Source organism: Eurosta solidaginis, chromosome 3 (genome assembly GCF_040869045.1).
Source record: "Eurosta solidaginis isolate ZX-2024a chromosome 3, ASM4086904v1, whole genome shotgun sequence".
NCBI classification, from domain to species: domain Eukaryota; kingdom Metazoa; phylum Arthropoda; class Insecta; order Diptera; family Tephritidae; genus Eurosta; species Eurosta solidaginis.
Window position 1 is genome coordinate 232892973 of NC_090321.1, and position 23739 is coordinate 232916711.

At 38.2% G+C, this 23739-nt stretch overlaps 2 protein-coding genes across 4 annotated transcripts in view; one reads left to right on the top strand and one right to left on the bottom strand.

Annotated features, from left to right (window-relative positions):
* Positions 1–23739, bottom strand: part of Sik3 (Salt-inducible kinase 3) — a 215810-nt gene that overhangs the window by 130467 nt on the left and 61604 nt on the right. The window lies entirely within an intron of this gene.
* Positions 4118–4792, top strand: LOC137243627 (uncharacterized). The gene has a single exon (XM_067771516.1). The coding sequence runs from the start codon at positions 4118–4120 to the stop codon at positions 4790–4792; it is 675 nt and encodes a 224-aa protein (XP_067627617.1).

Sequence of the window (23739 nt, forward strand, 5' to 3'; positions counted from 1 at the left end):
CGGATGCATAAGGTTAGCTGAACTTTATGACTTGCGTCTGTTGTTTAATCAGCTATAAAAGCGTAAAATTTGGCTTTTTTTATTCTCTCCACAAGTTTAGTTCGAACGGAGAATACACGATACAGCTCTGTGGGGCTTTATCCCCCATAGCCACCCCCCTAGATCCGCCACTGGAAACATCTACGGGTAGTTGCGCATGCATTTTATATTGATTGTACTTATAGTTAAGAAGGAAACGTCTGCTCTCCATTTTATCTATTTTTTGTAAAAACGAAATATTTTTGGGGCTGCTAACAGATGTTCGCTTACTGAAGCAAAATAAACTATGTGAAAAGGGAAACTTAACAATTTCATTAAAAATAATTGTGATTCGATTAAGTTTCTGTGTGAAAACGGTATAAGTCTTGTGTGAAAGCACTGGAGTTAGGCTGTTATTCCTTGTCGCCATATGGTACTTATCTTGAATATTTTCTGTGCATTTAATACTGTTTTAGATATTTTTGGCCATGAAGTTTTAGTGTTAACGAATGTTGGAATTTGGGTGCTTTTGATTCCATGGAGAGCACTGTTTTAAAAGAAAATGCCAAAACACAGTCTATGTCAAATGGCGACAAGGCGGCGAGATGAAGAAGAGGTACTCCCTCTCTATATTTGTATCATGGTACAAACTTTTGTATTTTCTCGTCGACTTTGGTTGCAGGCTGAGGGATTTCCGCACGAATCGATTTTCCGGTGAGGATCAACCATAAATTGTCTTATAACTTTGGTTGTACTTCAAAAAATTGACTCGTTTGAAAGAGCTCTTATTGATAAAGATTAAAGAAATCAATGTGTAAAAATTTAGGGGAAAAATAAATAAGTAATAATAAAGAGTGAATAAAGAAATAAAATGAAATAAATAAAAAGTAAGGAAGTCTAAGTTCGGGTGAAACCGAACATTACATACCCAGCTGTATACTTGAAATGCTGTGGTTGTGTGGTTCTATTTGAACTAATTTTCGTTTAAAAGAAGCAAAAAGGATACAGAGGCTAACACCAATGACCTTGAGCTGGTAGCAATGTAGTTTTCCTTCATATATGGGGATTTCCCTACTGTTTATTTTAAAATAAAAATATAACAGAACAATAAACATAAACACACAAGTGTCATTGTACGAAAAAGCGTTATTACAAAAAAAGGGCAGGGTTATTAACGAAATTTTCCAACTTTTACTAAAAAAACTCATTACCTGCATCTACGCACTTTAACAAAATCGTTTACATAAAAGAAGGCGGTTTAACCGACTTGGTTCATTTTTACTGAAAATATTTCCTGTTAAACACCAAATTTCTCGTCGAGTTATGGCTCCAGAAACGTTGGGAAATGCATTGTAAGAAAGGGGCAGCGCCGCGTCCATTTTTCAAGATTTGAATTTTCTTCCATTTCTTGTTATAATGGCACAAAATACGATTGGTACAAAACTATTTTTCGCTAAGATTTAAGTTATTATTTTTGCCTACGACCCTTTTCAAAGTCATTTATATAAAAGTGGGCGTGGTCCTTAACCAATCTTATCCATTTTTACTACAAATATTTCCTGCTATAAGGAAAATTTGTGCAACCAATTTTGTTACGATACGTACATTTTTCTTCGAGTTGTAGCTCCCGAAACATTGAAAATTGCTTAGACAAAAAAGGGGCGGTGCCACACCCATTTTAAAAAATTTTAAATAATAAAAATGAATAAATAAATGTAAGGTGCAATAACCTCCGAAGAGATCTAAGGCCGAGCTTTCTTCCAATTTGCGTCGTGCTCCTCTTGATTTTCCCTACAAATTGGCTGGACGGGACCTACATGTTTTATGCCGACTCCAAACGACATCTGCAAGGCAGATGAGTTTTCACTGAGAGTTTTTCATGGCATAAATACACCCGGAGCGCTTGCCAAACACTGCCGAGGGGCGACGCCGCTTAGAAAAATTTTGCTCTAATTGAAAAACCTTATTTCTAAAATTTTGATGTTCCTTGCCCGGGGTGTGTACCCAGGGCATACGGTGTGGTAGGCGGAGCACGCTACCATCACACCACGGTGGCCGCCAAAAATTTTAGTGTTTTCCAATTTAATGTTATAATTTAATTTAGAAAGTAAAATTCTATTGATACAAAGCTCTTTTTCGCTAAGATATAGCTTATTATTTTCGTCCATGACCCTTTTAAAAATTTTTTATATAAAAGTGGGCGTGGTCTTTAACCGATCTCGTCCATTTTTTCTAGAAATATTTCGAGCTATAGGGAAAATTTGTGTACCCAATTTTTTTTATTACGATCCGTTAATTTTTCTTCGAAATATAGAAAATTGCTTAGTCATAAAAGGGGCGGTGCCAGGCCCATTTTTAATTTAAAATTTATCCTATTTATTGTTATAAATCCACTTGGGAAATGAAATACCATTGAAATAAAGCTCTTTTTTTTGCAAAGATATAGCTTATTTTATTCGTCCATGACCCTTTTAAAAATCTTTTATATAAAAGTGGGCGTGGTCCTTAACCGATTTCGTTAATTTATCTTCAAAGCATTCCTTATAGTAAAAGCAAACCTCTCTGTCGAATTTTGTTACGATAGGTTAACGATTTTTGATTAATAATATTTGTAAAATTGATTTTATCACAAGTGGGCGGTGCCACGCCCATTTAAACATTTTTTTTCAAATTTGTATCAAGAGTCTCAATATCAGTGCACAACGTCAAATTTCAACATTCTATGTGTATTATTAAATAAATAATCAGGATTTTTGTGTTTTCCAAAATGTTATATATATAAAAAGTGGGCGTGGTTATCATCCGATTTCGCTCATTTTCAATACCAATCTATTCTGTGCCCAGATAAGCTCGTGTGCCAATTTGGTGAAGATATCTCAATATTTACTCAAGTTATCGTGTTAACGGACCGACGGATGGACGGACGGACGGACGGACGGACATGGCTCAATCAAATTTTTTTTCGATACTGATGATTTTGATATATGGAAGTCTATATCTATTTATATTTCTTTATACCTGTACAACCAACCGTTATCCAATGAAAGTTGCAATACCCTGTGTACAAGTACAGCGGGTATAAAAATTTGGGGGAAAAATAAGTAATAATAAAGAGTGAAGAAAGAAATAAATAAAAATAAAACAATAAATTCATTAACCAAAAAACAATATAAAACATTAAACAAGTTTAGCCCTGAAATATTAAAAAATAATCATATTAACCATGCCAGCCCAAGTCAAAAGTGTCTGACATTAGTTTTTTATACTATTTTGTATGTACAAGTTAGTTAGAATCTATGCGTTTTGGCAAATAATAAATCAGAGCAAAGGAGCAGTGAAAAAAAGTAAAAACCAACTAAATTAAAAATATAGACTGAGTAATGAGCCGATAGTAGTGAAGTGGCATCACAGTAACAACCAACCAACCAAAGAGCCAGCCACCCATCTTTAGCAACAAGCAGATAGAATTGGCGAACGAATGATAAAGGAGACAAAGAGTAAGATACATCAAACTAGAGCAAAAAGAAACAAACATCGAGTATAAAAGTTATACAAAAACCAATAATAAGAAATAAGCAAAATAATTACGAAAACAAAAGCTGACAAAAAACAACAAATAGAAGCAGCAGCGTTGGCAGAGGCGCGCGCACGTATCGATTAAACTACCCGCAATTCAATCACGCACACAAATAAAACAAGTGCACAGAAATTGCACACATGTACACATCAGCTTTCTAGGGCAGGGCGGTTAGCAACGATACTTGCAACGATACTTTTTGTAACATTGTTTGGATACGGGCGAAGAGTTACTCTGCTTGATTGAAATCAACAAGGCACGAACAGATGCGATCGCCTCGTTGATGGTAGCAACTGGATCATTATTGATTACATGGTGTAAATAAAAAATAGAAACAAGACAAGTTTGGGTGTGAGACTACTTGGTGAGTCCTGAAAGTGGAGTAATATATACAAGGACTACAATAATCGGCACACAATTGAGTCAGGTGCAGATACGGCATTTGTAACCAGCACGCAGCAGTTAGATAAGGTGAGATAAGAAGTTAGATTCAGAAAAAAACTACCAGCAACAATAGATATTATGAAATTGGACAAAACAGCGCTGCAGTCTAAAGCTGTGAATGGAACAGCAACTGCAGAAACAGCAACTGCAGAAACAGCAACTGCAGAAACAACAACAGCAACACCAACCAAAACAAAGACAATGCGTTCAGTAGCACCGAACAGTCGCCACGCGTCCACCAGATTTACCAACATAAACACTTCGCTAGGATTAGCTAAAAAGAAATCATGTACAGCATTACTTTGTGAGCTCACATGTCTCAAATCACAACAAAAATATCTCGAATGTAGTCAAGTTAAATTGAATCCAGATAATTTTGTAGATCAACCACAGAGTGCAAAAAATAAAAATGGCCCCACTGCTATACCACTTGCAAATTCTGATAGCGTTGCCACACAACTTGTTAATGATATAGAGAATTTGAAAGTGCAATTAAGTCAAGATTTGTTGGTATATCGTGAAAACTCCTATCGTGAGGTGCAGGATTTGCGCGAATTAGTGAACGCAATACGTGAGGATGTACACAAACCGGAACGTTTGAGTCAGTATACTTTGCCTGTATTGCGTGAACGCATTATAACCATCAATACGCAGTTGATGCAACTCTGCGATAAAAATCAAGCTGAAATATTGAGATTACGTGAAAACTCCGATAAGTTGGAGCGAGATAATGTTGTGTTGGTGAAGTTTTGAGGAAATTTTGAAGTTGACTAGAAAGAGTTAATAAACTTTAAATCTTCGTTTGAACACTGTAATTATTACAGCTTCGAAATATGCTTTTACCATAACCATAATCTTTAAAAACCTTGTTTCCTCTTTGAAGTGGAAATAAGTGAAAGAGCGCTCTTGAGATCGGACTTTTCGAATAACAAATTAGTCGATTAGCAAAAGTTCCTTCATATAAAAAGTTGCTAATCAACTAATCGGTTAGTCGAATAATCGTTAGTAAACAACAGTCCTACAAAACAGCTAATTCAAAGATCTACATTTTTATTATGATTTAGTGAAATTATTTTATACGAAGTCTCCTTGTTTTTAGTTATGATTCGTTTCTAAACTTCTAGAAACGTCTTCTATTTCGTTTTCAAAAGAAACATTTTAATTTAGATAGATACAGTACTGAAATTCTATAACTTTTGTATGCAGTTTTCGTAACGCTAGCAGAAGTAAAGCTAAAATTGTCCAAGAGTTTGTTAAAAATATTAAGTTTGTCATTAAGAATGTATAAGTAGAACTCGACCACCGTTAATTAACAATAAATTTGATTACCAATTATTGAATATTGAATTATTAATTAACATTTAAGTTTGATAAGATTAATATTAATTTTTCAATATCAATTTCATATCTTAGAATAATGCATAAGAATGGAACACATTTCACATGTTGCTCACTATGCGGGTTAGAGTAATCATAAATTTTAAAAAGCCCTTAAAGATCGTTTAGCTCTTAAAAGCTACTATGTGAAGCTATATGAAACAAATTTCAAAAGCTCTGGAAATTCGCCAATACCGACTCAGTAGAGCGAATACTAGTTTTTAAATTTTCGAAATTTATGTAATATATTTTTTGTAATGAATTCCTCTAATATCAAAATTTGTTTGTATTGCATTATGAATAATTTTTACACTTAAATAAATCTATGTTTTGTAAAAAAACTATATTAAACATATGTACGTATTGAGTACTTATTTATTTTTAAAAAATTACGCTTTATAGAATTGAAAACCTGACCATCCACACCCGTCCTCCTGCGTGTTAGAGGAAGGTATGACTACCCCTAAGGGGTGGGGAGGGTGGAATGGCCTAGAAGGTTTAATATGATCATATAAATCGTTCCTGAGATGGTCGGGCTAGTACCTTAATGGTGCTTTGTTACCGGAACGTACCGGATCCATATCCGGCAAAGGACCATCAACATCGATAACACTCCCCAAAGCTTTCGCGGTGTGTCGTTATCGTTAATACAACAACAACAATAAGTGTTAAGGTAGTAAGGGAATAACATGAAATGAAAAATAAAATAAAATAAAGTTATAAAAAATAAACTAGCAGACCCGGAAGAAGTTGTTCTACCCTAACTTTGGTATACTGCATAACTTTTAATAAGTTTTTACCTCTAAATCTCCCTCCACCTTTTTCCATTACTTTTCTTTATGCTTTTATTCACTCCCATCTTTGCGTCCCTTTCTCCCTCTCCGCCTTTTCCAGCCCCTTTTTTCTCTCCTGCTCTCTCTCCTCCCTCCGCCGCTCTATTTGTCCCTATCTCTAAACCTTTGCATCTATCTCTTTCTCCTTCCCTCGTTCTCTTCGCTCTAGTTCTTTTTATTTTTCGCCATCATTTATTTCCAGTCCCAGTTCCAGTCCCAGCTTCAGAGGATTATATTTATTTTGAAAAAAAAAAACCAAAAATTCTGCTTGAAAAAATTAAAGGTTGGGCCCCTTAACATTTTGAGGTATGAAAAATAGATAAGATCCGATTCTCAGACCTACTCAATATGCTCACAAAGTTTCATGAGAATGGTTAAACCGTTTTGAAGTTCAACACAAACACTGTTACACGAGAATTTTATATAGTACTAGCAGAACCGGCAGACGTTGTTCTGTCCTAAATTTTTGGTCTATCTGCATACATTTTAATACGTCTAACTCTGCCCTCGTCCCACTACACTTTTTCCTAATCTTTGTATTCACTCCTCCCTCCGTATTTTTCGCTTCATCTATCACCATCTTCGTCCCATTCCATCTCTTTCTCAGTCTTTTCCTTCTCTCTTTTCTCTTCTCTCAAGTTTTTCTCATACTTGGTGGTATGTATTTTGTTCCAGTCCCATTCCGAGTCTCAGTCCCAGTCCCACTCCGAGTCTCAGTCCCAATCCTAGTCCTCATCACAGTCCCAGTCCGTCTCTGGTCTACTTCCCAGAAAAAAGCATCGTAAATACTAATATAGGCAAATTTATATACCAAATTTCAGGCAAATCGAATAGGATGTATGTAAATAGGTATGTGGGTATTTTTAATTCATGTCTTTATTTCGGCTTCGCATGCATATTTATCAGTTTTGCCAGGTTGATGCGACTAAATCGAATATCACAATGAAAATTACTTTAAAGCTCTCAGCAACAGCTTTCATTTGATATCCATAATACACACACATTCTAGGGTGTATCTGGGTCCATGTTTTGGCCTATATCTCGAGACCCTAGTCACCCAGCGGTGTATAACTTACTCTGTACTAAAGCACACATCAACAGCTTCAATTTGATACCCATAATGTAAAAACACATTCTAGGTGAATCCGGGTCCACGTTTTGGCCTATATCTCAAGACTCTAGTCACCCAGCGGCATAAAACTTACTCTGTACTAAAGCACACATCTACAGCTTCAATTTGATACCCATAATGTAAAAACACACCCTATTGCTACCCTTATCCACGTTTCTGCCTATATCTCGAGACCCTAGTCACCAATAGGTATGAAAACTACCTGGTACTAAAGCACTCATCAACAGCTTTCATTTGATATCCATATTATATAAACACATTCTAGGGGTGCCCGGTCCACGTTTTGGCCTATATCTCGAGACCCTAGTCACCCAGGGGTACGAAAAATACCCAGTATCAAAGTACTCATAAACAGCTTCCATTTGACACCCATACTCTACAAACATATCCCAGGATTACCCAGGTCCACGTTTTAATATCAAGACCCTAGCCAGAACGGGATAAAAGGTATCCCATTTCCGTTCCCTGGTTCTGAGCTACCTCTCCACCTATTTTCAGCCAAATCGGTTCATCCGTTCTTGAGTTATGCGTAGTGTAACTAACACCACTTTCTTTTATATACATATTTGAATTTTTTCTAAAAAAAATTCAAAACTCAAGAATGGCTAAACCGATTTGGGATTTCAAAATCAACTAACCATCAACTTTCCTTCCTGTATCTTTCTTAAAAATTTCATGGCAATCTTTCTATCCAATCTCGAGTTATGGAGTGCCAATCAAAATGTACACTTCTTTTTATATATATAGACTAGCAGACCGGGCAGACGTTGTTCTGCCCTAAATTTGGCCTATCTGCAAACATTTTAATAAGCTTTTTCCGTTTAACTCTGCCCTCCCCCCATCCCTAGTCACTTTTTCCTCATTCTATTTCTCTCTCAGTCTCCTTCTCTCTTTTCTCTTCTCTCACGTTCTTCTCATTCTTCTTCATCCCTTATTGCCTGTCCCAGAGGGTGGTATGTATTTTGTTCCAGTCCCAGTCCCAGTCCCACTCCGAGTCTCAGTCCCAGTCCTAGTCCTAATCCCTAATCTAATTAAGCTATGGATAAACACAATTTGTTAAATATTTTTGAAGCCAGAGCTGGCGCATTTGACTTCGGTACCAATCATGATGAAATGAATATTCAGGTGTGTTTTCCCTTATTCTGACAAGTTTGGCATGCATAATTTAGAGGGTTGTCCATCATACAGAACTGCCTTTGAGTTCTACTACGATCGTAGTAAATTTCACTATACATTTAGAAATATTATAAACATATAAGCCGTTACTGGAATTGTTTAGCCAAACATATTAACGTAACTTTGTAATCCCTAACAGAATATATACAACATTTTGCAGAAAACTAATAGCGTTTTCTTTTCTGGCTATAGTGTTACGCTTTTTGTACGCCACGCAAGGGTTGTTGTTCTATTCTAAAAAACAGGCAACGCCTTTACGGGGTATTCGTTCTTTTGTGAAAATTGTTGCCTGCTCGCAACGCAAGAGCGTTACACTTTTACCCTGTATAAAATGGTGGTGTGGCAGTGCAACTCTGTGAAACTCTCAATTCGCTCTTGAGTTCCACATATACTCTGTTAATATAAGTGCACAAATCACCTACCCAGATTGCGCATTCACGAGTTCAAAATGGTTTCTTTCTACGCATCTATGTCACAGTTGACTGTTTGAGCGAATGAAAGAAAGAGCGAAAAAAACAAGAGCCAAAGAAAAATGACGGAAGAATTGCCCATAAAAAAGAGATGATGTAATGTTTACATGAGCAATGCGCAATCTTCTTGTGTGATTTGTGATATGAGTGAATATGGTGAGATGAAATGTCATAATTACACATTCGTTTAAGTGTAAAAGTGTTTTGTAAAAAAGAAATGTTCTATGTAGAGTAAAATTTATAGATTTTGTTCAATTAAAATTAACTTTTTGTCTAATTAAAAAGGCATTAGTGTATAAAAAACATTAATAATATGTAACATTAAAATTGAATTTGTACAAGATAACGGAGCTACAAAACAAGACTTTAAACTTTGTATAATGGAAGAAATATGCTGCATGAAATAACGGAGCTACGAAACTGTAAATAGAACAGTAATGGTGTGATTAGTTCTACTTAACATTAAAATCGAAAGTTAAAATAAATACATAAAATACTACTAAAAAAATTAGTAATCTAGATAAATAAAACAGTTATGGACAACATGTAATACAAAATCTTCGCATGAAGCTACGTGGATAATCAAAAGAGATATATCTATTACACTGGAACTTTTTAAATTGTAAATGAATACAACTTGACATGAGACATTAACTATAAATTGGAAAAATATAAACTAAATTGGACAAAAGTACAAAGATTGGATACGATAAAATATTGTGACAATATATACATACACGTTTTTTTTTTATTATATGAACTATTCATATAACGGGGTAGAGATTATACCTTACATACAAATTGTGATAACATATAACTCCACAAAGGACAAAAAGTACAAGTAACGGGATTGAAAATACCCTTATCATATATTAATGTACAATCATGTACATAATTAAATGTACGGTTATGTTACATAACTTATGTACATATATTCATATTTTACATATAATTGCTACGCTATATAAACCTAATATGAAGAAACACATAACCAGAATGAATATAAATTCATTATTCATTATTCATACGACGAAAATTCATTTACAAAAATAAGATTATGTAAATATTGGCAAACAAGCAATACATAACAACTATAACAAGTGCATTACAGTACCTTGTCTAACCTGGTTTCAACTTCACAATTAAACAAATTTATACAATTGGAATTAGAACTTTACAATTAAAAAATTAATAATCTACATAAAGAAAACAAGTCACCACTAGGAATTACCCAAAACGCTAAATTATTTAACAAATCAACACGACACATGATGACTAAATTGGTATTTCTGTGACAATGGGAGGATGTCTGAGGCCACTGGCTTGGGCATGATGGGGGTATCACTTGCTGGATGGGAGTGAAATTATAATACTGACATAAAAATATAATTAAAACGAAGAATTACAAATCTTGAAAAAGCACATGGCAACAAGCCATATATTTAACAATTACAAGGAAAAAATTTGTGATACGGGTTTTTACTTTGCGATATGTGTTAGCTGCTTAGGTACGTCTAAATGTTGCAAGTATATTACCCTTATACGTTCGTTAACCTGGCGATTTAAGAGGCAATTTAAGGGTCCTCTTGCCATTTATTGGAATTCGAAGATTCAATTCCCAAAACCGGAAAAAAATTAGACGAAATGTTCTTTGTATGCACTATAAATGTTGACAATTTTCTGGGGTAGGAGTAACACTATTAAGGCTTTACCATTTACTTAGGCACCAATTTATTTCAGAAAAGAAAACGCTATAATTTGTTTGAAGAATTTGTACGACAAATTAAACAATCCAAATTTATTAATTTTGAAATACCCGTAAATACTGGCATTTAGAGGTGCCGAAAAAGTGAGGTTATGTTGTTGGCATCACCTTTATTATTACATCATGCGAGTTACCTTCTTATAATTGTATCATGCTTTTGGTCATACAAGGTTCTTTGCACATATTGTAACGATTTTAATGCAAATCCTCTTATTTGCAACCTTCTGCGAAGGTTGAATCACTAAATTGTTGAATAAATAACTCCAATATTTAATAATGCAAAATGACCTTTATTCAAGTACTTTCAAAATAACACTTCTATTGCTCGACAGATAGCGTGCTTAATCGAAACTGATTATTGCGCCTCTACTGTTGCTGCCTTGTATACTGTCTGATTTCCTCGTTCGCATCTTCTAGGCGCTTCCATTTCCAGAATCTACTAGTTGGCCATCAGCTATCAAATTTCTCAGCTGTAACTACAGATGCACCATTTTATAGCTGGTATCATTGCATACTTTCGGGAGTATCTCAGATATATGCATGTGGTTGTGCGTTGCTTCTCCGCTGCGTGTACGTACATATGTGTAGACATAATGATTGATTCGTTTATGTAGATACAAGTGCCTGTCTGCTTTATTGTTGTTGTGACTTCATTCACTTAGCATCAGACCAGGGATGTGAGTATCACTTAGGGTTACAAATATTCGTCACACTGCCCTCCACCTAAGTCTGATCGTCCCGATCAGACAAATCTCTCGATCTAACCGCTGCTAGCCTCTCCAAATGAACCACCCTTCTATTTCGTAGTTTCCCAATGGTTTGTATGCGGTAGATGGTATCACTGATCTTCTTCACAACTTTGTACGGGCCTTCCCAACTGCATCGAATTGTGGATGGAACACCTTTCCGCCGGTGATGGTAGTATAGCAGTGCCAAATCTCCCTCCAAGAAACCTTCCGAATTATAGTTCTTGTCGTACCTGTGTTTCATCCTACTACTCGTTACCCTGGGTCGTTCCCTCGCACTCTGTTGTTTGGCCAATGAACTACTTCGTAGGGCTTGATCTTGACGAATTGCCTTTGCATAATCAGTATCGTGTTGACGTTTCACAACATTTATGCGCGCTGACTTGAAACCACCCTTGCATTCTTTCTGGAAAATTCTTTCAGTCGTTTCAGTGCACCCATTAAAGTTTGTAAATGCAAGTGTTTTTCTCGCAGGTACCTTCGGTTTTGATTTGTTTGGCCCATTCGTTCCATCAACCCTTGCCCGATCTGCTGCCTTTGACTTTTGTGGTTTTTGTCGAATCTCTTTCAACAGCACTCGCTTACTGCTGAACCCTTGCTCAAAACTGAAGTTAAGTGGCACATCTTTGTTCTTATACTGCATAATCCTTCTCTGCATATCGATCCTGATGTCATAGTCAACTAAGAAATCCACTCCCAATATGACTTCATCAACGATCTCTGCCGCAACGAATTTGTGTAGAACCATGACCTCCCCAATTAAGACTTCACATACCACTTCTCCCTGGACTTGGTTATACTCGCCAGTAATCGTACACAATCTTGCTCCAGGTAATGTTTTTACTCTCCTGTTAACCAAATCAGATCGGATTAAAGAATGAGATGCGCCCGTATCTACAGTCAGTACACGCTCCTTGTCACCCACATTTCCTTTGACGGTAAGACTGCTCGATTTCCTTCCAGTTTGCGAGATAGCTGGGGCAAGTTCTCGATCTTTACATTTGACTCGCTCTTGCTTATCTCCTCCAGCTTTGCGTTTACGACCAGCCAAGTTGGGACTACCATGACCGGTGCTGCAATGACGTGCAATGTGACTTGGGTTACCGCACTTGAAACACTTCATAACTCCGGCACTTTTTTGTTGTAATCCCTTCAGTGCTTCCAAAATTGTGTCTACCCAATCTGGCCTTTACACTTCCACGCGATGAGCTTTGTATGCGGGCTTACTCAAAAGCGACGCTGTTTCCTGAGTCAGTGCATGGGATACCGTTTCAGAAATTTTGTTGGCTTCGGGTTCGCATATGTAGCTCGTTTCGTTTCGGCATCCCGTATTCCATTTAAAAAGCTCTGAATTTTAACCTCCTCGGTGTATTCCACGGGTGCGTCTGCATTTGCGAAATGAACCAATCTTTCAACATTCGACGCAAACTCCTGCAAAGTCTCATTCGCCTTTTGGTAACGATTTTGCATTTCAATTTGATATATCTGTTTTCTATGCTCGCTTCCGTAACGTCTCTCTAGAGCGCTCATCAATGTTTCATAGTTGTTCCGTTCATACTCTGAAATTGTCTGTAAGATTTCAGCTGCAGACCCTTTCAATGCCACGAACAGTGCAGCAACTTTATCTTCAGCATTCCTGTTGTTCACTGCTGACGTCTTCTCAAATTGAAGCTTGAATACCTAGAAAGGAACAGAGCCGTCAAAAGATGGAGTTTTTACCTTCGGATTGCTCGCTGGAACAGCCGGGCGATTTAGTTGTAACTGTTGCAGACCTTTCACCGCTTCTATCTCGGCATCAATTTTGCCCTCGAGTTTTAAAATTTTTGCATCCTGCTCTTCCAGTTTCGCAAAGAGCTGCGACGATACCTGTTCCGAAATTTTCGTCGACATTCCAGATATACGTGCCTCTTGCGCTTCCAGTTGAGATGACATATATGTCTTCTGTTCTTCCAATAGAGATGACATTTGCGACGCCATTTCTGAAATGCGTGCCTCCTGTGACTCCAGCTGAGATGCCATTGTCGATGTTTGTGCAGATATTGTGCTCGTCACTGTCTGCGGTGTTTCGTTTGAAAGACATACTCCTCAGCATTGATTCCTTCAAATACCATAGCAACACTTAGTCGTCTTTGTAGCTGGGATTTATCGCCAAAAGTAGCCAATCCACGGACTTTCAACTCCTTCTTCAGTTGCTGGATCGTCAATTCACTCAACTTTGCCATGTCCAAGTTGTATTCGAAGTCTTCGGAATTTATTCAACAATTCCTCTTCTGACACTAATTGTAACGAATTTACTGCAAATCCTCTTATTTGCAACCTTCTGCTAAGTTCGAATCACTAAACTGTTGAATAAATAACTCCAATATTTAATCATGCAAAATGGCCTTTATTCAAGTACTTTCAAAATAACACTTATATTGCTCGACAGATAGCGTGCTTAATCGAAACTGATTATTGCGCCTCTACTTTTGTTGCCTTTTATACTCTCTGATTTCCTCGTTCGCATCTTCTAGGCGCTTCCATTTCCAGAATCTACTAGTTGGCCATCAGCTATCAAATTTCTCAGCTGTAACTACTGATGCACGATTTTATAGCTTCTCTCATTGCATACTTTCGGGAGTATCTCAGATATATGCATGTGGTTGTGCGTTGCTTCTCCGCTGCGTGTACGTACATATGTGTAGACATAATGATTGATTCGTTTATGTACATACAAGTGACTGCCTGCTTTATTGTTGTTGTGACTTCATTTACTTAGCATCAGGCTAGGGATGTGAGTATCACTTAGTGTCACTAATATTCGTCACAATATGTATGTTCTTTCGCTTGTATTTCACTCTCGCCAAATCTACCGCAACAGCTTTTATCCATTTTGCTTATTTAGTTAGTTCTATTTAATATGCCAGATATGAATTTTGCTACTTTATATTGTTTAATAATTATCATTTGTTAATATACCTTCTTGCCTCCGCCCACCTCCAACTATATGAAGGTGGTGATAGGAAATTGGTATTATGGTATGTGAAGTGTTAATGCACGTTTCCCCATTTACGTTGTTGCTGTTCAGCAAAACAATATCAAATTAATATGTACATTGTTTGAATAATGTTTGTGTACTTTTATGCCTCGTGTTTCCCTAGCACATGTATATGTATATATTTACTAAAAAAATCTGTAGCTTTTTCAGATGAAATGTTCAATAGTTGAAGTACTGCTAACGATTTTCCTTGTCTTAGGTCCGGTTTTTAGTAGATGGTTAAGTTAAGCTTAAACTAAGTTAGCTTAAACTCCATTCAAATTTAAGCTCCAGTCAAACTACAGAGCAACTTGCGGGCAGGCTGTTTTGTACGGCAACATTGTTTTTTTTTTTTATTATCTAGATAATTGTAGATAGAACAACAGCTGGATTTTGTTTACAAAACAAAAATGGAAAAAATATTTCTCCAGCCTTCGAGAAATATATATCTGGTTCTGGAGTTGATATCTAACATCACTGACTTATTATTCTTAAGCCTGATAATTCTCAAGTGGATATCCAACATCATTCTGCAATCACTAACCAAATTTGAAAAATTTAGTAAAATTTATAGTCCTTGAGTTGATCTCCTTATGACCGAGAACCCAGTATAAATGTATCGTATGGCCTGAGAGAAGTCTCTTAAATGTTTCTTTGCATTCCAGAATACTTCTTGATGAAGTACTGTTTGATATTATTGCCTTCATCGTCGCCTAACTATCAATACATACATTACGCGAACTTTTAAAAAGAGAATGTTGGTTGACGAAAAATGAAAACAGTGGTAGAAGTTGGTAGATATTTTTCCAAGATAACAATTTCTACAGTTTATATTTGTACAAACAATTCACAATTTATTGTAAAACAAATAAAGCACTTTTCACAGAAATAACACTTTAAAAAAAAACACGTAAACAAAACAAGTAAGGAAGGCTAAGTTCGGGTGTAACCGAACATTACATACTCAGCTGAGAGCTTAACTGCATTGGCTTCGTAAATGGTTCATAAGTGGTTTTTAATTCCATATCACATACGTTTGGGAAATATCGACCAAATTGTAGACCAGGGTGACGTTTTTTGGAAAGATTTTTTTTTCATCCTGTCAAATAAGGGAAAATCACCATGTAGGAAAACGTAGGGTAACCCTGGAGTGTGTTTGTATGACATGGATATCAAATGAAAGGTATTAAGCGGCAATTACCCGCCGACGTGTGCCGTACGTACGTACGTTTGTCGTACGAAACACGTTTGACCGAACCCTCAAGCCCGTAGGAATCAATGTGTGTGTCTGTGTACATGTACATAACATATTTGTGTGTGTGTATTGTTTACAGATTAGCTGTTGCCATTGACCATTTTGCATGCATGCCTATGGAAACATCAACTTTTTCCAATTTAATTTTTGGTATTGTAAAAAGCTGGAATTAATATTAAATACATATAAATAGATTACATATTTATAATCTGCACTTTTACATAATTATTTCGAATTATTTTCACAATTTTTCAAACTTTAATTAGGTGTTTTTGCATAAAACTGCAAACGGTCAAAAATTAGCCCACAAAAGTTTACTAGGCAACTCTGTCTAGTGAGAGAGCGATCAGCTGACACGTTCTTACGGAAAAAATCAAAATTGTTTTGATTTCTACGTTCCGGGCTAAGTACGTACGGGCGTTGCACGTCGGTGAGTTTTCGTTTACATTGCACACTCATAAGATAGGTCGTGTAAGCTGACACGTTTTTGGTACGTACGTTCGTGAGTAACTGCCGCTTTATGCTGATCGCTCTCTCACAAGACAGAGTTGCCTATTAAACATTTGGTGTGCTATGTTTGGACTAATTGCAGTTATTATACAAAAAGGCCTAATGATTGTTTAAAATTTTGTTGAATTATCCTAAAATTATTATATAAAATTGGAGGTTACAAATAAATGAACTAGAAATTCTTATTCAGTATTTGTTTCTGCCATTTGCACAATGAAAAATTGTAATTCCAAAAGTTAATGTTTGCATAAGCATGCATGCAAACTGGTCAGTGGCAACAGTGCTTTGCAGTAAACAATGCACACACAAATATGTTATGTACATGTACACAGACGCACACATTGATTCCTACGGGCTTGAGTGTTCGGTCAAACGTGTTTCGTACGACAAACGTCCGTACGTACGGCACACGTCGGTGGGTAACTACCGCTTAAAAGAGTATTTTAAAAGGGAGTGGGCCGCAGTTCTATAGGTGGACGCCTTTTCGAGATATCGCCATTAAGGTGGACCAGGGGTGACTCTAGAATGTGTTTGTACGATATGGGTATCAAATTAAAGGTATTAATGAGGGTTTTAAAAGGGAATATCCCTTAGTTGTATATGTAAAGGCGTTTTCGAGATATCGACCAAAATGTGGACCAGGGTGACCCAGAACATCATCTGTCGGGTACCGCTAATTTATTCATATATGCAATACCACGAGCAGTATTCCTGCCATGATGCCAAGGGCTTTTGATTTCGCCCTGCAGAACTTTTTCATTTTCTTCTACTTAATATGGTAGGTGTCACACCCATTTTACAAAGTTTTTTCTAAAGTTATATTTTGCGCCAAAAAACCAATCCAATCACTATGTTTCATCCCTTTTTTTGTATTTGGTATAGAATTATGGTCATAGTCGGATTTCGCCCGTTTTTAATACCAAGATAAGGTGAGTGCAGATAAGTACGTGAACTAAGTTTAGTAAAGATACGATTTTTCAAGTTTTCTTTTATTTTTGTATTTTGTTGCACCATATCATTACTGGAGATATTAAATTTTTTATAAAAATTTGACTTTAAAATTTTTGTTTTTTAAAAGTGGGCGTGTTCGCCATCCGATTTTGCTAATTTTTATTTAGAACACATATAGTAATAGGAGTAACGTTCCTGTCAAATTTCATCATGATATATTCAACGACTGCCAAATTACAGCTTGCAAAACTTTGAAATTACTTACTTACTTACTTAATTGGCGCTTAACCGTCTAAACGGTTATGGCCGTCCAACAAGGCGCGCCAGTCGCTCCTTCGCTCCGCCAACCGGCGCCAATTGGTCACACCAAGGGAGTTTAAATCATTTCCACCTGGTCCTTCCAACGGAGTGGGGGCCGCCCTCTACCTCTGCTTCCATAGGCGGGTTCCGATAGAAACACTTTCTTGGCCGGAGCATCATCTTTCATTCGCATAACATGGCCTAGCCAGCGCAGCCGCTGCGTTTTAATTCGCTGGACTATGTTGATGTCTGCGTATAGCTCGTACAGCTCATCATTAAATCTTCTTCGGTACTCGCCATCGCAAACGCGTAGAGGTCCATAAATCTTTCGAAGAACTTTTCTCTCGAACACTCCCAAAGCCGCTTCATCTGCTGTTGTCATGGTCCATGCTTCTGCCCCATATAGCAGGACGGGTACGATAAGTGACTTGTAGAGTATGATTTTCGTTCGCCGAGAGAGGACTTTACTTTTCAATTGCCTACCTAGTCCAAAGTAGCATTTATTGGCAAGATTGATTCTTCGCTGGATTTCAGTGCTGATGTTGTTGCTAGTGTTGATGCTGGTTCCCAAATAAACGAAGTCTTTTACTATTTCGAAATTATGGCTGCCAACAGTAGCGTGGTTGCCAAGGCGGATATGCGCTGACTCTTTGCTCGATGACAGCAGGTATTTCGTTTTGTCCTCATTCACCATCAAACCCATCTTTACCGCTTCTTTTTCCAGCTTGGAGTAAGCAGAACTAACAGCGCGGGTGTTTAGGCCGATGATATCAATGTCATCAGCATATGCCAGTAATTGCACGCTTTTATAGTATATTGTTCCAGTGCGGTTAAGTTCTGCAGCTAGTATAATTTTCTCCAGCATCAAAGTAAAGAAATCGCACGATAGGGGGTCACCTTGTCTGAAACCTCGTTTAGTTTCGAACGGCTCGGAGAGGTCCTTCCCAATTCTGACTGAGCTGATGGTGTTGCTCAACGTCATTTTGCACAGCCGTATAAGTTTTGCGGGGAAACCAAATTCAGACATAGCGGCATATAGGCAGCTCCTTTTCGTGCTGTCGAAGGCGGCTTTAAAGTCGACGAAGAGGTGATGTGTGTCGATTCTCTTTTCACGGGTTTTTTCCAAGATTTGGCGCATTGTGAAAATCTGGTCGATGGTAGATTTACCAGGTCTGAAGCCGCACTGATAAGGTCCAATCAGCCGGTTCACGGTGGGCTTCAATCTTTCGCACAATACACTTGAAAGGACCTTATATGCGATATTAAGAAGGCTGATTCCACGATAGTTGGTGCATTTTGCAGTATCCCCCTTCTTGTGGACTGGGCAAAGAACACTTAGATTCCAACCGTCGGGCATGCTTTCGTCCGCCCATATTTTGCTAAGAAGCTGCTGCATGCGCCTTACCAACTCCTCGCCGCCGAACTTGAATAGCTCCGCAGGCAATCCATCAGCGCCCACGGCCTTGTTGTTTTTCAATCTGGTTATTGCTATTCTAACTTCGTCATAATCGGGCGGGGGGACATATATTCCATCATCATCGATTGCGGGATCGGGTTCTTCATCTCTGCGCGGTGAATTGCTGCCTCCATTTAAGAGAGCAGAGAAGTGTTCCCTCCATAATCTAAGCACTCTCTGGACATCAGTTACAAGGTCGCCGTTTTCATTCCTACAGGAGTTTGCCCCGGTCTTAAAACCTTCCGTCTGTCGCCGTATTTTTTGGTAGAATTTTCGGGCGTTATTCCTGGTGGCTAGCAGCTCAAGCTCCTCTCACTCACGCCTTTCTGCTTCTGCTTTTTTCTTCCTGAAAAGGCGTCTCGCTTCCCTTTTCAACTCACGATAGCGTTCACACACTCCTCTTGTCGCGCTCGCTTTTAACGTAGCCCTGTAGGCAGCGTCTTTTCTTTCGGTTGCAACGCGGCATTCTTCATCATACCAGTTGTTTTTTCGTGGCCGCCGGTAACCAATTTTTTCCTCGGCGGCAGTATGAAGTGCTTTGGAGATATGCTCCCACTGCTCCTGTATTCCTTCAGGATGAGTTGTGCCCTCAGAGAGCAGGTGTGAGAGTCGAGTTGCAAAATCATTGGCAGTCTGTTGTGATTGAAGCTTTTCGACGTCTAGCTTTCCTTGTGTTTTTTGTTCCTTGTTTTTAGCCTCGTTGAGGCGGGTGCGTATTTTGGCTGCAACGAGATAATGGTCCGAATCGATGTTAGGTCCTCGGATCGTTCGCACATCTAAAACACTGGAGGCATGCCGTCCGTCTATCACAACGTGATCGATCTGATTGCGAGTATTTCGATCAGGAGACAGCCATGTAGCTTGATGTATCTTTTTATGCATGAACCCGTGCTTGATATGACCATGTTTCGAGCACCGGCAAAGTCAATCAGCCTCAGTCCGTTAGGAGAAGTTTCATTGTGTAGGCTGAACTTTCCGACTGTAGGGCCAAAAACACCTTCTTTGCCCACCCTGGCGTTAAAGTCGCCAAGCACGACTTTTATATAATGACGGGGGCAGCGCTCGCATGTGAAAGAAGGGGTTTTTCACTGCTCGACCTTCTCACTTTATATTTTGTCAGGATTTAAACACACATGTTTTAACGTTATAATATTTAATGAATAATAGTATGTATTAAAAGAGTTTAATTAAAGTTACATTGAAAGTTAGAATATTTGATTATATTTCATTTGGCCACACACGAATGGATGATGTTAATCGTTTCGACTTTTGTTGGTAACTAACTCGTCGTGAGAGAAAGACTATTAGGGTTGCTGTTGGTCTGTAATATGCAAATATGATAGGGTTGCAATTATTCGTCTTACACATGTGCGTTCTAATTGTTCATAAAAAGTGTCTTTCACCTCATCGTCTTTCTCCTCTGTCGGCGCATGGGCGCAGATGAATGATATATTAAAAAATTTTGCTTTTATTCGAATAGCGGCGAGACGCTCGTCCACAGGCGTGAACGCCAGCACTTGGCGACAAAGTCTCTCTCCCACCACGAATCCGACGCCGAAACTGCGCTTATTCGCATGGCCACTCCAATATATGTCACAATTTTTGATCTTCTTTCTTCCTTGCTTCGTCCAACGCATTTCTTGGATGGCGGTGATGTCAGATTTTGCTTTGACGAGGACATCAACCAGCCGGGCATCTGCACCAATCCCATTCAGGGAGCGGACGTTCCAGGTGCATGCCCTCAATTCATTGTCCTTCAAACGTTTGCCATGGTCGTCATCAATAGAGAGTGTATTTATCCGAGGCTTGTTGTTATATTTCATTGGAGTATGGTTTTACGTGGCGGGTCCCAAGCCCAGCGCACAACCCGCTCAGCGGGGGTGAAAATATTACTTGGCACGTTTATATAGCGATCCGCTTGCTCCAAGACAGACACCCGCTTGCAGCCGCACCTAGAGGTGTACAGACGCTGCCGATGAAATCTCCCCCGGCTAGCCCTTAAACCGATTATGTCAGAGTGGCCTAGCCAGGTTGTCGCCTTCTCACATTAGCTCACCGCTAAACGGGTGTTTAGCGGCTACCCAGAGGATACTTGGCCGCAAGCGACCGGCAGTAGTGAGCTGCTTGAACCGCATGCAAAAGAATCGCTCTGGCCATTCCCAGGTGAATGGCGGCCAGAAGCTTTCCCCACTTTCGTGGACTTCTACACACGGCCCCACCCTCCAGAAATTACCTTATTTTAAAAGTGGGCGCTGCCTCACCCATTCTCCAACATTTTACTAATTTTTTATTCTGCGTCATAAGGTCAACCCACCTACTAAGTTTCATCGCTTTATCCGTCTTTGGTAATGAATTATCGCACTTTTTCGGTTTTTCGAAATTTTCGATTTCAAAAAAGTGGGCGTGGTTATAGTCAAATTTCGTTCATTTTAAATAGCGAATGAAATTAGTGCCCAGGAACTTACATACCAAATTTCATTAAGATAACTCGCTATCTAATCTAATCGCTAAACTGTTGAATAAATCACTCCAATATTCTGTATTGCAAAATGGTCTTTATTAGACTACTTTGGGAGAGTACAATTATACTTCACTTCGCAACTGATAGCGCGTTTAAATCAAACTGATTAGTATTACTCAGCTTGCGCTGCTTTTATACTCTCTGTTGCCTCGTCTGCATATTTCTCCAAAGCTCTAGACGTTTCACCTTCTAGAACTATTGTAGCTCATGCTTGGTTACGAGCTATATACGTGTATATTTGTAGTTTATAGCCATATGTGTGTGTATGTGTGAGTAACTACTTCGGTTGATAACTACATGTGTGTGCGTGTGAGATATCTCTTCGTAGCCTTCTACATAAGTATTGCTAGCTTTAACGTGGACATTTATATAAGAGTGATTGCTTCATGTCTTTGTTGTTGCGTGATTATTTACTAACAGCATAGTGATGCTAATATTCGTCACAATGTGTAAAGATTAATATGATTTCAAATATTGTACTTCCGTTAGTTTGATATAGTTTCGTAGTGGTTCATAAGAGCAGAAGAACTGAAATGGAATGGGAGTGTGAATGAGAATAAGAATGGGATTGGAAGTATGAGTGGTAGTGGGTATGGGATTGGGAGTGGGTATGGCAGTGGGAGTGGGTATGGGAGTTGGAGTTGAAGTGGGCGTGGAAGTGGGAATGGGAATGGAAGCATTAGTGAGAGAAGGAATGTAAGTGAAAGTGGAAGTAGGAGTGGGAGTGGCTATGGGAGTTGAAAGGGGAGTTGGAATGGGTTCGGGAGTAGAAATAATAACAAATAAATAAATAAATGTAGGCAAACTTATTTTTGGGCAGAACAAAGTCAAAAAACAAAACTCAAGCCATTTAGCGATAGGCCGTGTAAAGGGAACTTAAGTATATTATACTTCTTACCAAGATAGCTTTACCCCTTCAGTATGATTTTTTAGCTTTTAATTTCATTATTTCAATCACTGTAGACTACTTTTATACTATGTAGTAAGTGGTTTTTTGGTATCGATTCCTTATCTAATTTTAGCAAAGCCATATCAACACTGAGTTATCAATTTCGTTATCACTACACTGTAAGCCAAAATTTATGGGTGTACATTTAACAAATTTCGTAAAAGCCTGGGTATTAATTTATGCGTACATGTACACTGAAAGAAAATAGCTTGTCAAGTTAACCGAATGACGTGTCAATTCAATCGACATTTCTGTAAATTCTTATACATCGCAAATAGCTGAACATTTTGATTCTGAATGTACCGATTTAACAGTCAATCAACAAATGACTTAACAATTATTTTTATCACTTAACTTAACAATTTATTTATCAACGTTTGTTAATTCACGAACAACAATTCTGGCGTCATTTCTTTCGGTGTATGTATGTATATATTTATGTGTAGATATAAGAGCGCACGTGTCTCATAGCTGAAGGCGATAAGTTAATTGGATGAATAGTAACTTGATATGCATCTTGCAGAATATGGAGGGTTACAGATTGGGGCATATTTATATGGGTTGATGCTATAAATATTAGGCCCTCTCGATATTTCGTACCGGTATTTTTTATGGATGAATTATATTCTTATATACTTCAAAGCCCGGAGCTACTGTTGTTTTTGTTGTTGTTGTAGCGATAAAGACACTCCCCAAAAGCTTTGGGGAGTGTTATCGATGTTGATGGTCCTTTGCCGGATATAGATCCGGTACGTTCCGGTAACAAGAACCATTTAGATACAATCCCGACCATCTCGAAAACGATTTAATATGACGGCATTGAACATTCTAGGTCATTCCGCCCAACCACCTAGTTCCATGAGGAACTTGGGGTCGCTAGAGCCTCAGCTGCTAAAGAAACAGGATTAGGTGAGGTTGGCAATTGGGTTGGGGAAACTTTAAATTACGCTGGCAACAGCTTGGAAGGGTTGCTCTACACAAACTCTCATTTGTGTATTTTAGTCGCCTCTCACGAAAAGCAAACCTGTCGCGCGTATATTCTAAGCCCCCTAACCCGCTGGGGATCTCCAGGACCACTAAAGCTCATTCATTGGTTCTGCTACTTAATGGTCAACCTCACACACGCGAGGTGAATTCTGTTTCAAATATAAATGTGTACGAACACATATTTCAGGCATAGTACTGGGGATCTGTAGTCCCATATAGAAGTAAGAGGTGTGATGACTAAGAAAAGTCCTTCCTG

Bases quoted from the DNA above. Each gene is read 5' to 3' on its own strand.
- LOC137243627 (XM_067771516.1), top strand. From the start codon at position 4,118: ATGAAATTGGACAAAACAGCGCTGCAGTCTAAAGCTGTGAATGGAACA.